The following is a 14,005-nucleotide window of genomic DNA, read 5'->3' as shown; positions in this document are numbered from 1 at the left end:
TTTGAAGTTGGGTGTGGCCCCTTTGTAACCTTCAAGGGACAGGTATCAGCCTAGCAATTGGTCAGGTGTTTTTTTACCGGAGACCAATCAAACAGCTGTCTTTGTGCCTATGACATATTCCAGGGGTGCAGAGAGCGCAAGTGAGAGTATTAACCCCTGGATATCGAGGATGATGACTGATAGGAGATTAAAGTGCAATAAGTATACTTTAAACATTTATATCATGTGCTTAGTGCTCATACATCCATATGGTTCAGCCAAGATTTTACGGAAACTATTTGGCGGACACTATTGTACATCTAACATCACTATATTTACCGGTATGTGTTGAAATTGCTGATGCATTATAATATATACATTGGAACTTTGTATTGCATATCATAATATTTTTGTTTTCTATATATATATTCCATACATTTTTACAAAAGTTGATAGTTGTAAAACATTATTTCCATATTTTGAAAACTATTTTTGTACATAATATTTCATATATACTACAAAATGTGCAAGATGCTACACATTCTTTAAAAGGTTGCACCTTTATTGTTGCACTTCTGTATTTATAGAGACATTAACTTAATTTATATACCCCAGTTACAAACAGATTTTTATACAAATATCTACCTATACATGAACGTTAATAAAATACATACCACTTGACTGAGATTTTGAAAACTCGGTACCAGTAATTGAGAGACACACATGATCAAGGACAAAGGCCTTCCAGATACCTAAATGACCTTGGTTGCAAACCTATATATCTTGTAAATGAATTTGTATGTATCTCGCAATCTTTATTTTGTGCATGTACTTCTGGCTGTTTTCAAAAACAGGTAAATTATGCTTAGCCTAACAAGCAATTTATGTATTCTGTTTGGGAATGGCATAAAAATGACTGTACTCCTCAAATGACATATATATATATGTTGAATATGAATACTTTATACAATTTACAGATTTCACTATTGTGATGTTGAAAATATTGTAAATTGTGGAATAAAATTCCAGTCTGTTGAAAATATTCAGAATTTGTCTGTTTATTTGTTGTATATGTTAGAGTTTGTGCATGACTTAGACCTGGTGGGCCTAAAATCACTTGCCTTCAGTTATTGAGCATTGAATCTAGACTTTTTAAAATTTGAGCAAGGCAAAAGGAGATTGAAATCTACATTGTATGTATAGAACCGGTGGCCATAACCTTTGACATATAGTGACTGATACAAGAGGGAAGACTGTGGTATGACTTAAACTATTGAGTTATTCCTGACATCAAAATGAAAGGGAATGTAAAGGTATATATTAAATTTACCTAGATTACTCCAAAATGGGGAGAACGAGGGGTGGGGGTATTCTCACGGTAATTTTACTTGGATAGTATAGAAGCGCTGATTATTGACAGAAATATCGTTCATCTTTCCAACCTGGGATTTTTCATCCACCAGAAATGTAATTTTTGCTGCCGGCTAGGAAGTTAATTGGGTTAAATTTCACATATTTATGTGTCTTGAGTACGGCATGTCTCGCAGCATTTCTGTGACCTTCACAATATTGGCCTTGACCTGTTTTACAATGGTTAAGTTTTTACCATAAGAGTCATGGGCTTAAGTACTGCAGATCTGTCAGGGTCATGTAACTTGGAATGCTTATATTCCTCGATAAGTATAGCATTTTGGTGACTGGTTAAGTTTTTGCATTAAGGCCAGTATTGCAAATAGGGTCACATGACTTCACATCAACTTGTAACCCTGACCTCTGTGACCTTGTTCTACATGTACTTCCTAAGTCAGTCTCGAAGCTTATAGACGTCATTTGTTACTTACCGGCACATTTATAATTAGATGTCGAGAGCTGTCCACTCTTCCAATATAAAACAATGTCGGAGTAAAAAGGGTCAAGGCGCGGCCATTTCACTCCTTCACAAAATTCACATGGGCGTTTAAAACACCAAACATTTATGGACCATAATAAATACTTTGAAAAGGAAACTGAAGTATTTCATATTGGTGCAAATAAATTTTAAAACGATATAGGTTCATAGCGGATCCGAAAAGTTTGAAAATTGAGAGGAGTCATCAAATTTTTAAGTTATGTCTTTTACTATTGGGTGATAACACGGACTTAGATAACATCTAATCTAATTCTGTGGTGATAACACGGACTTAGATAACATCTAATCTAATTCTGTGGTGATAACACGGACTTAGATAACATCTAATCTAATTCTGTGGTGATAACAAGGACTTAGATAACATCTAATCTAATTCTGTGGTGATAACAAGGAATACAGGCACAATAAGGCCCAAAAAATATGTGTTTCCGGTTTCCCTACCGACCCTAGATTTCCATACCTACGCTAAAGTTTTATTGGCATTTAGTGATAAGCACTGGTAAAGTCAGAACTCCTGCTCTAAAATGAAAAAAAAAAATGCCTTCCTACAGACCATAGCTTGTTTTCATGTAGAAACAGGAAGCACACATTTAACACACAACCACACGGGTACATATTATATTGATTTAGTTCTATCACAACACAATATATGGCTGGATGTTATATGGTGTGATGTACATGTCTATGCCTACAAACCTTTAACTTTGAGTGTTCAAAGCTGGACAACACTCTCTTACACCCTACATAACAAAACTTATCAACATAACTATCAGTTCTTGTTTCTTCCCTGACAATTTAAAACAAGCACAAGTACAAACCATTTCAAGAAAAAAAGGTCAGATTAGATAAAGGAAAATACAGACGGGTCGGCATACTACCATCCATATCGGCGGTATATGAACCAACTCATTTTGATCAGCTCAGCAAATTTTTTGAACAAGTTTTTGATAATCTTTTATGTGCTTTTAGGAAAGGATATGAATGCCAGACTATACTTTCAAATTATTGTAGATTGAAAAAAGGATAGATAAAATGTATTACATGTATGTAGCTTCTATTCTTATGGGTCTATCAAAAGATTCGAACTGTCTGCCACATGAAATTCTACCTGCCAAATTATCAACCTATGGTCTTGGGCTGGTCTTTCGAAACCTTCACTGAATTTATTAAAAAAAAAGCTATTTAAGAGACAGAACTCAACAAATTCAAATTCCAACTTATTCCCACAGACAATATTTATGAAATGAAGTAGAATAATCACTCAATCACTCATTGTTATCCAAAAATCTATAAACTAAATATAATTTTTAAATGGGAGAGTGGTTCTTGGGGGGGGGAAAAAGGAAGCTAAACAAGTGTGAACTCAAAATCGATAAAACTAGGGCAAAATTTGAATAAAGGCGTGGAGAACCTTGACCAAATGCAATGAAAATAAGACCAGGTGTTCCAGAAGAGTAATAAGTGTCATCTGTATTAAATATAGGTCAAATCGAAGATATATTACATCCACAAAGCGAGGACTGGGGTAATGACAACAAAGCCACACAAATGATCATAATCAACAACATCGACCTTCATATAACAAACAATTGCATATTTCCCAATTAGATCATGATGACCACCATTAAACTTTCCAATAGTCTTCATTAAGCTGCATCTTTGAAAAACTTGTTTTGTAACTTTGCCCGTCAGCAGTATACATCTATGATATAATGATGAAGTCATGAAGTTTTTGCAACAAACTCTTGGATACCGACCGAATCAACAGCAACATGGGAAATCGCGGATGTTACTCTCAAGAAAGGGAAAGATTACATTCGGAAAATAAAAATAGTCACGGTTATCGAAGCGTAGTTTTAAGAGGTCTCTTTTTATTATGTTAGGTTAAGATTGAGGAAAGTGACTGAGGTAGAAAAGCCTTTAGTGTCCTTAATTTCAAGCTCGGGAGGGTATATAAGTTCAACGCGGTCTATAAAATTCTTGCTATTTAACGACAGCATATCGTCGATGTTGAATGTTAAATTGAAGGACTTGCAGTTGGCTAAGGTTTTTGCTTTTGTCTTGATTGCTTATTAATAAATTTCGCTTCGTATGAAAACATAAAAAAATCGGCCATAGGAGGGGCCTAGTTTCTACCCCTAGGAATGCTTATAGTTACCAAACTAAATAACAAACTCAACCAGGAACTCATTTATTCTCACAATTTTATCATACCTGGTATGTTTAATTATTTTAGCCTTTGTAGTGATTTTCACAAAATATGCCCTAATTTTGTTTTTGGAAAAGAAACCTCTCATAATAATAATAAAAAAAGTGCGTTCCTTCTATATAGTATGAGAAATTGTCGTGTAAAGGGTCAAAAATTTATTAAAAAAAAAAGATAAAAGAAACATTTTTTTAAGAAGAGGATGTTTTAGATCGATCAAATGGCTTTTTGAAATCTTCAAATTCCACATACAGAGTCACAATACGATTGTAACCCTGATTATGCCGTACTAAGTTTTCATAAATGCTTGATTGAGTATATTTATAAGGATTCTGGTGAAATTCCGGAGTCCAATACAAACGAGGCAAAGATCTGTATCCTTATCATTAGCCCGAGCTTCCCCTGGCCCTAACACCAGACTTAGACATTTTGACATATGTACCAGACATATACATGTTAAAATGTCTAAGTCTGTTGTTAGGGCCAGAGGAAACTCGGGCTACCTTATCACTAATGAATGTTTGGAAAGATTGTAATACAGAAGCGTGATTGGCTAGTATTTCAACTTTCAAATAATTGGAAAGTGAATAGGTAGGGTTACCTTGGTTATCAAAAAATGTCACTGTTACATTTCGGTAAAAATGCCACCCCAATGATGATATAAATTAAGAATACGAGTCGGGCGGGGACATTTTTACCGAAAGTTTATCTAAACCCCCAAAACGTGTAAAAATACTCTGAACACCTTAGTTTAGGTCCAAATATACCTGTTATTTATGAATGACGCCATATTTTGAGTAGCCTCGAAGACAAGACAGATTCACTGCGCCGGGGATTCTCTGAACTTTTGGTGTTTCGAATTTTCCGGGCCATAAACTTGTTAACCCTTGGTTGTGGTAATACGGTTGTTTAATGTCAGTTTGAAAGTTGTATTACACTCCTGTGTTACAAGGTCTCTTTTGAATGTGGAAGAAACTAGATTTTCCATATTTCGTACCGAACAAATACAAACATCCTGAATATAATATAATCTTTTCTTTTGGTGAAAACACTCATTCAATTTACCACTACCAACAATATAACCACGCTGACGACAATACCCCATCACATTCATCTTCAACACACACAAAATCTCATACACTGGGTCGACTAAACAAAGTGAGTGCAAACTCTGACTTCAAGCACTAGCCATAGGGAAAAAGATCCGGTCACAAAACATTTCATTTAAAACCAATGACATCTCATCATCGGAACCCATGGTTGATTTCGCTTCGGTACTCACCTGCTTGAATTCTGAAGTGTTTTATCTAATATAATATTTGTTTGCCTAAGTTATAATATGTCCAACTTGTCCAAGTATGAATGTCTTTTTATGTAACGTGTATGTCGGTCAGAACCTTTAAAGATATTGTGTTATTCATTTTTGAAAAATGGCCCCGACTTTAAATAAAATATATCTTATCTTAAGTTGAAGTCCAACGGAAGCCGGGCTGAGTTAACGTTATGTGGATTGTTTCTATTTGATATTTGCTGAGGAGTGTTCACTTCAGTGCATTGCCTTTTTTTTTACATGAATCAATACCGGTTTTTTGTATCTGCTTACGTTACAACCCTAAAATGTATTGCGAACTTTGTATTTTCGCGCCACTATTTACTTCCAGCTAAATAAAAATACGAAACTGTAAGAGTTATACGACGTTTCGGAAGTGTCTAGCTCTGTATACAAAATCCAACATGGTGGGTATTGCAAAGCTTTCTATCTCATGCTAAATTAATTTTGATTTTTTGTATGATGTATGGAGAAACGATGCGTATTCTGTAACATAATTGTCAGTTCATAAGTTTCTTCAAATTTACCTGAATTGTGTTTCTATTTATTGTCAATAGTTTTCCATCTCTCGCATCGATCATATCGAGGCAAGAAACCGGCTTTGTCATGCGGATGACTTGACAAAATATACTGAAAAATGTAGCCATTTATTGTTGTAATAAGTGTATTTTACTAACTTTTGGTGCTTAATCGACTAAACAGCGAATCAATGTGTCGGGAATGAATCCCGAATGAAGGGGGAGGGGTTCGTTTGGGCCTACTCGGGTGTTTCGGTAAGTTAAAACGAAAAATGCTGAAGAATATTGGATCGTAAAACAGCAACACAGACAAAATAAAGAGATGTAAAATACAGAATCAAAACGTTAAGTCAAGTGCCAACCGAAACGGTAGTTTGGAACTATCGAAACAGTTTGTATGGAAACGATCGCGAGTATTTATTCAGGTTTATATATAGCTGCGATAACGTAGCTTTCTGACGGGAGATTTTTTTTATATATTGCGTCTGCGTCGTCAGAGCTCCGGCGGGGCAGAGGAGCCCGTGTATTACTATTAGTTCTAGTTTATATAGTACTAATATTAATACCCGTCCTCCTCTGCCCCGACGCAATACATAAAACAATCTCTCTTCGTCAGAAAGCTACGTTATCGCAGCTAGGTTTATAGTGCATGGAATTTGTTGGGGCTTGCTCAACCACCGCAACAAAAATGATGCTGTTTATAGTATTTCAAGATTAATGTAAATTTTAACCATTTGGAAAACACTGGGTAAACAATAGTACACGTGCATGACGATGATATGTCAACACCCGATATCAAGACCAAAAGATATTAATTAACTCATGGGAAGACACTGATATATGATCAGACAACTTCAAGAAGGTCGTATATTAGGAGCATGAAATGCAGACTGATGTGTTTTGTTTACCGACCTCACCTGTACATATCACGTGCTAACAGTAGTTCACAAGCTCGGGGTCGCTACAACTTTTGTTGTCGGGCGAGTTACACTCTGCCAGGTAAATTATTTCACAATACAATAACTATGAAAATAGTGGTTTGTAAAATACTAAGATCCCTATAAAATGCAAGTGTATGTGCGTGCACGTAATACGGCATACCATGCAATAGCCTATGGTTACATATATATACATGAGATGTAAATACATGCGTATAAAGCTGGCTATGGAATGATGTCCAGAGTGTACATGATTGAGAGTAATTTTGTTCCATAAAAGAACAGTAAATTGACAATTTAATATAGTAATTGAATTTATTTTCATTGTTTTTTGTATAGTAAAGAAAATATCTGTCATGGTATAAATTCTATCCCTCTGCAAAAAGTTCCGATTTTTTAAAGGTAGATAACTCATCAGAATCAAAATTATTGTAAAATGTAAAATAAATGAATTATAAAGACTTTGTGTGTATTTGGTTCAATTTTTCACTCTTTTTGTATGAAACTCTGTCCTGTTTGCTTTTTAGCTTGAATATAATAACTTTTATCCATACAATTTCAATAAAAATCACTGTGTAACATGTCGTAGATATTTTATGATAAATAAAATAGTTGTAAGGTTGATTAGCAATGCTTATTTTCATTATTTTATTGTTGTAATAGTCTTGAATAATGCCACACACTCAAAAAATGTGAAAGTGTTTTTTTACCAAAAAATCCTCAGTTTATCGGAATGCTTCGATTTTCATAAAATCATCTCTACATAGTGACATAACCATTATGTGAAACTTTCATTGAATTCTGCTGGTTAATTGCGAAAGGTTGGAGCCTCCTTAAACATGAAGTAGATATATAATATATGAAGTTGGATATGATATAGAAAAAGCCACATCATATTCTATGATGATATAGAATTCACTAAATGTATGAATCAGCAGGTGACTTGAACGTCCATAGCATTTTAGATTTTTATAACACCACATGCACTCACTGATCGTAAAAAACATCACTTTTTTCTGATTTCAAAAATATTGCAATGTCTCGATACTAAACTCCTGGTCTGGAATTGAGAACAGATTATACCAATGTACCTGGTGTTACCAACCAACTTCATACAAGGTGACTAAGTACTGAAGCTGGAGATTTCTTAGTACATACATGTATGTACAATGCAGTTTTGATTCATAATGCCTAGATAAATGGCTAATTTTCATGATTCAATTGACAAATGAAATAAATTTATTACTGATTATTACAACATAATTACAAAATTGATTACAACTTTTAATAACAATTGTAATGAATCATTGTTGGTTTTTATTTCAGTCTCGAAGATATGATTCCAGAACAACAATCTTTTCTCCAGAAGGTGAGTTAAAGTTTAAGAATAGAATGCATTTAACAAAACCTGAATCGACTGTTTATTAGGACCGTATACATTGTAATACTGTAAAAAAAAAATATGAACAACTTGTATAGATTTTAGAACCATTGCCAATGAGAATAAATATTATTGAAATAATTTAAACATAAATGTAGACTGGCAGCGCAAGGTTGGTGTTGATTTGTCACTTCAGTTACCATTGCTGTGTAATACAAATGTTTATGCAACCTGAATTTTTTATTTGATAATGTGCTTTAGGGAGATTGTACCAGGTAGAATATGCAATGGAAGCCATAGGTCATGCTGGTACGTGTCTCGGAATCCAGACAAATGACTGTGTTATACTGGCAGCGGAGAGACGAAACACCAATAAACTTCTTGATGAGATGTCTTACTCAGAAAAGATATACAAACTTCACGAGTAAGTGATTTCATATACGCCGGTTTTGGAAAAAACACTTTTTTTTAAGTAGTTTCCTATTCTTTTTAATGTAAAATAAGATGTATGTGTAAATAAAATTGACAAGAGTGATTCAACTTTAAATTTATTGTCTCATTAAGTAGGATGTTAATAGTTGAAGCATTTGCCATATGATGAAATAACTGGTTTAAAAAAAAACAACACTTCATTTTGTTACATGTATATACTGAGAGGTTGCATGAATTAACATTAATGTTACTTTTACTTACAGTGACATGGCATGCAGTGTTGCCGGAATCACATCAGATGCTAATGTACTTACGAATGAGTTAAGATTATCCGCCCAAAGGTACACATATTAGTGAAAATTGTTTTCAGCTTACCTATTTTGTGGAGCAAATGAAAATAGAAATGATGAGCAACAACACCACTGAATCCGGTACAAAATGTAATGTTTGATTTACATCCTACGTGCTGACATGTTTCGGCCAAAGGGAGGCCGTCATCCGAGCACAGTTACATGATGTTTGCAACTAGGGTACAATGACAATGACTCTTTCCAAATTTCGTTTCTTGGAAACCTAATAATTTACTTTTGATTACGGTGACTTCGCCGAAATTGAACCTCCACATTTTTTTGTAAATCATGATTCTGTCATCTCATGTTTACGGATGTACAAACAAAGGAACGTTTTATGATGTGCAATAACTTGACACGTAAAAGAAGCTTTATAAGGATAAAATTAAGATCACGTTTTTAGCCTAGTTACCGGTATACACTTTAACCTTTTCACTGTACGGTATTAAACTCATTCAACCCTCAGGACACATTCAAACTCTTCCAATTCAGAGGTTGGAACAGTTCATTATGAAGTTTCAGGGGTGAATGAATTAATATTGCCTTGTATGTATTATAAAACAATACACTTAAGTGTTAGAAATTAGTGCAGGTTTTATAATCAGTTTATTGCCACACATTGATTTATATGTTAAAAGTATATGCACATCTGACATGTCTTTATAGGTCAGTACCTCTTCAATAAGACGTACTAGAATTAAGCAGCTACATGTTCTATGAGTTCCATCAAAAAATTTAATGAGTCTAGGACCTAAAGTCATGGATGTATTACTGTTTGTTTTTGGAAATAAACTTAATATTATTTTGGATGTAATCTTCTGTAATAAATGCATTAATCATTTCCTACGTTCGACACAGTGAGTACTCACTATTAAATGTTGCTTCTTTCAGATATATGATTGCCTACCAGGAGCCCATGCCTTGTGAACAATTGGTTAGCTCTTTGTGTGATTTGAAGCAGGCCTACACACAATTTGGAGGTAAGGGGTCAATTTTGGGATCATATGTCCGATGAATATATGACTCATTTTGCGGCCGCTAAGAAGGTATAGTGAACCACATTATTCTAGACATTTTGGTTTCATATGATCTTTTGCTTATGATGGCATTGATGCAGTATACATTTCTCTTAATGTTAATTGTACACTACTGTGGTATGTTGAGTTATGACCATTTGGGATTGCTTGCTTGATAAGGTCTGTTGGGTGTTATTTGCCTTGCTGTGAAAATAGCACTGCTATGTTATTGGGCCTAAATTCTGCAAATAAATATTGGAGCAAAGGAGACACTTTTTGTGACCCCCACTCACAAGTATTTTAACCTGGGTCCCACTACAAATTCATAAATGTTATCAATTATAAATGCCTCCCTGTCTCCCCATTTATATCTGGAATTTTGGCCAGGCAAACGTCCATTTGGAGTGTCTATCCTATACATGGGATGGGACAAACATTACGGATTCCAGCTGTATCAGAGTGACCCCAGTGGTAACTACGGAGGCTGGAAGGCTACCTGTATTGGCAACAACAGCGCTGTAAGTACTTATACAGAATGCTCACAGTAAAGTTGTTCAGCATGTGGCTTACTGGGATTCAGAGCCATCAAGGTTGTGCAAGTAAACAACCATGACCCACTTTCAAGGTCACAGGAGTCAAATCTTTTTTTGATATTATGTTTTTACCGGCAAGGAATTGGAATTATTATTTCTTTAAAATACTTTCATTCGGTTTTAAGCGATTTCACCAACTTCATCATTTGTGTGTCAAAAAGAGATTTTGATGTTGATACAGTCTTTATTTAGTATTATCCTTTTTGTGTTGATCAGAATGCTGTTTCCATGTTGAAACAAGAGTACAAGGAGGGAGAGATGACCATGAAGGAGGGACTAATGCTTGCTGTGAAAGTTTTGAGCAAAACTCTGGACATGACCAAGCTGACAGCAGAGAAAGGTAGAAATGTGAATTCTAAAGAGCTTGTAGTTGGCAAAGGATTGAGGGATTCACAGTAAATAATATTTAGGGTTCTGAATCAGTGTGGATACCCTGTAGAAGTGACCTTTGAATGTCTGTTAACAAATTCTTCACTGACTGATGGGCCTGAAACGATATGCATACCTCCCAATAGGATAGCCATCATGTATCCTGGTACAATGCATACCACGATACACACTTCTGCTTAAAAATTCTCAATTGTAACATTTGAGCAAAGGAATTTTCCAGAATTTTGTCAGTGTTTTAATAGTGAATCCTATCAAAATGTATTTTTTGTACAAGTTTTGATTCTTTGTTTACGCCTGCACAGTGGATCACATCTTACTGAAGGATTCTTAAATAATATGTACATGTGTACATTGTTTTTTGAGTTTGATAAAATATACTATTATAATTCAGCAATGTTAGTGTTTTGCTATACAGGCAAAGAAAAGGATTCAATACACAAGAAAGTATCATGATATGAATCCATAAAATCATTTTAGCCCTAAAATTTTGACAACCTCAGACTTCACATGTATATCTTAATCAGTAGACTAAGGTGCCCTTTGGTATTCACATTGTCTTTGTCTATCCATTCATAAATTATTCGCCAGCTGATATATTGAGCTCTGACATTCTGAATGCTGTTGAGACAAATCTCCAAGATTGGAGCGATTATTGTCTCTGGACTTAGTGGGCACATGTGCAGAACGAAGAAACTTTATAGTAATAATTGAATGAAATAAGCAAAAGTATAAATTATATATTATATAATGGGGGGGGTATCCGTGTCTCACGGCATGACTGATAAATGAATGTAAAGTAGTGAACATGATAACACAATTCTATACAGGACATGTTAAACTTTGTCCACCTACCGACAGGTGTGTATACATACATAGACCAGCCTATGTTAGTGGGACAGATGTAGAGAAGATGTGTTTGACAGTGTACTGTATGTGTGGAGTCAAGCCGTGAGAAACTAGGNATTCAAGGCTGTCTGCATCAGCAAGAGAGGAGGGTTAGCTGTTCCAGTCTTAGGCATGTATCAACTGTCCATCTACATAGTAATGTCCATCCATGTTCAAACAGAACATATTTTCCTACTAGATTTATAGAGTTTCCTTTATATTCATACAAAGAAAGTTAATATAGGTTTCAGATCTTTTGAGGGAGCAAGAGCATTTTGAGATTTGTATCCATAATTTTTCAGAACAAATATCATGACCGGTTTGCGCAGTCGTTAAGCTGTCTGTTTTTCAATCGAAGAAGTCTGGGGATTCAATCCTCATAGATCTAGAAGAACCCAAGATTTAAAAAAAAACAACATATTATAACATAAGGATTTAATGTCCAAAATAAGTTGTATCAGCCTTTCTGACAATAACAACATCTGTTGGTCGTGATTGTGAAAGACATTTCAGATACAAATTCTTTTCTTTTATACGAAGTACAATTTTGTTAATACTTTTAATTTGGTGGCACACCTTGAACTTACTGGATAGTCTACAACATGTTATCCACAGGCTCCCGACTGGCGGAGACATTTTTGCCTATAACTTGTTCTATTGGTAATATACTTTGATATCAAAAGACGCCAGTGGCAGTCATGGCTTCTGGTTTTGCGAAAAACGTTTTGGCAGTCATTTCTGTTCTATTATTAGTTTTGTTCTTGCTTTGTGGTAAATATTACTAAGCAAATAGCCTGTGCTGATAACGCAATATTACAAAACTAGTTTTCCGTCATCCAAGATATCTCATAATCCTACTTGCTTTTGCTTTACATTTTTCAGGGGATATATAGGGTCATGCTCATTTTGAGCCCTTGCTTACCTGTCTGTGTTTAATATTTACTGAAGCAGTTGAAAAAATCAAAATAGGTTTAAAACCAGTATTGATAACCGAATGATACTCCTGTGAGTCTCTCTAAAACTTAAAAAAAGTTTTATGAATGTTTGATGTTATAAGGTAGGTCAGTGGAATTCAGGAGGGAGTAGACAATCTGAGACCAAGACATTAAAATTAAGTTTTTAACTATTGATTTTCCAAATTCTTGTACCGGTTTCTTCGTTGCAGTTGAAATATCCACATTAACACGAGAAAATGGCAAGACGGTGATCAGAATCTTACCAGCAGAGGAAGTGACAGCCCATATTAAAACACATGAAGAAGAGGAAGCTAAAGAAGAAGCAGAGAAAAAGAAAGACAAATAAACTTGTGTAGATGAATGGACAGATGGAAGACGTTTTGGAACATTTTGGGTCCAGTGTGCTAAAACAGCAATGTGATTCTTCATTGGAGACTCCATTGATCAATAGTAAAGATGGAGAATATTAACTTAAACGATTCTTTCAGAATAACACAGGATATACTTTAATGTAATTGTTCATCTTCTGAAGGAATTTATGCTGATATAGAAGCAATGGCATCAGTCTTAGATAAATTCCTAAGGAATACTGAGAGATCCCTCACAAGCACTAGGTCGTGTTCAAGGTGTAAGTGCTATTTGTTAAAGGAAAGTGCTAATTGGTGATGTATATTCTATACTAGGTTCTATTAGTTAAAGGGATGGAGGACTGTTTGAAAGATTCATTGATGAAAATAAGAACCAAGATTTATTAATAAAAAGTTTGGTTATGTTCACAGTTACTACTTTAACTTCGCTGAAGATACTGTGATATGGACATTATGTGACAAACTTTTCAAGTAATAAATAATTTAAAGAGTCTGCATTGTAAAGTTGTTTTTGATTTTATGACATTGGGAAAAATCTTATTTTTCAGTTTTCTTTTTGACTACTGAAGACTGTCATTGTGAGCAGAGATAATTAATTAGAACAATCTTAAGCTCGCCTATTCAGGAATTGTAGGATGGTGGTTGGAGGGTACTAATGTAGCCCCCCTTGCATCAGTAACAACACCAGTGTAGCAACATACAACATATGAAGATACCCGGTACATATACATTTCTATCGACATTTACTAACTTA

General features: G+C 34.7%; 1 protein-coding gene across 2 annotated transcripts; it reads left to right on the top strand.

The window, feature by feature from the left end:
- Window positions 1-5,779: 5,779 nt before the first annotated feature.
- LOC110447243 (proteasome subunit alpha type-4-like) lies at window positions 5,780-13,744 on the top strand. Of its 2 annotated transcripts, none has more exons than XM_021492798.1 (8): window positions 5,780-5,831; window positions 8,207-8,249; window positions 8,523-8,685; window positions 8,957-9,034; window positions 9,935-10,023; window positions 10,447-10,577; window positions 10,869-10,992; window positions 13,093-13,744. In XM_021492798.1, the coding sequence occupies exons 1-8, from the start codon at window positions 5,829-5,831 to the stop codon at window positions 13,227-13,229; spliced, it is 768 nt and encodes a 255-aa protein (XP_021348473.1). In that variant the 5' UTR covers window positions 5,780-5,828; the 3' UTR covers window positions 13,230-13,744. The 2 variants fall into 2 exon arrangements, with proteins under 2 accessions (XP_021348473.1, XP_021348472.1); XM_021492797.1 differs by lacking the exon at window positions 5,780-5,831 and adding an exon at window positions 6,141-6,197.
- Window positions 13,745-14,005: the final 261 nt, after the last annotated feature.

Source organism: Mizuhopecten yessoensis, unplaced genomic scaffold, assembly GCF_002113885.1.
Source record: "Mizuhopecten yessoensis strain PY_sf001 unplaced genomic scaffold, ASM211388v2 scaffold3235, whole genome shotgun sequence".
NCBI lineage: Eukaryota > Metazoa > Mollusca > Bivalvia > Pectinida > Pectinidae > Mizuhopecten > Mizuhopecten yessoensis.
This window is presented reverse-complemented; position numbering and strand designations above follow the sequence as displayed.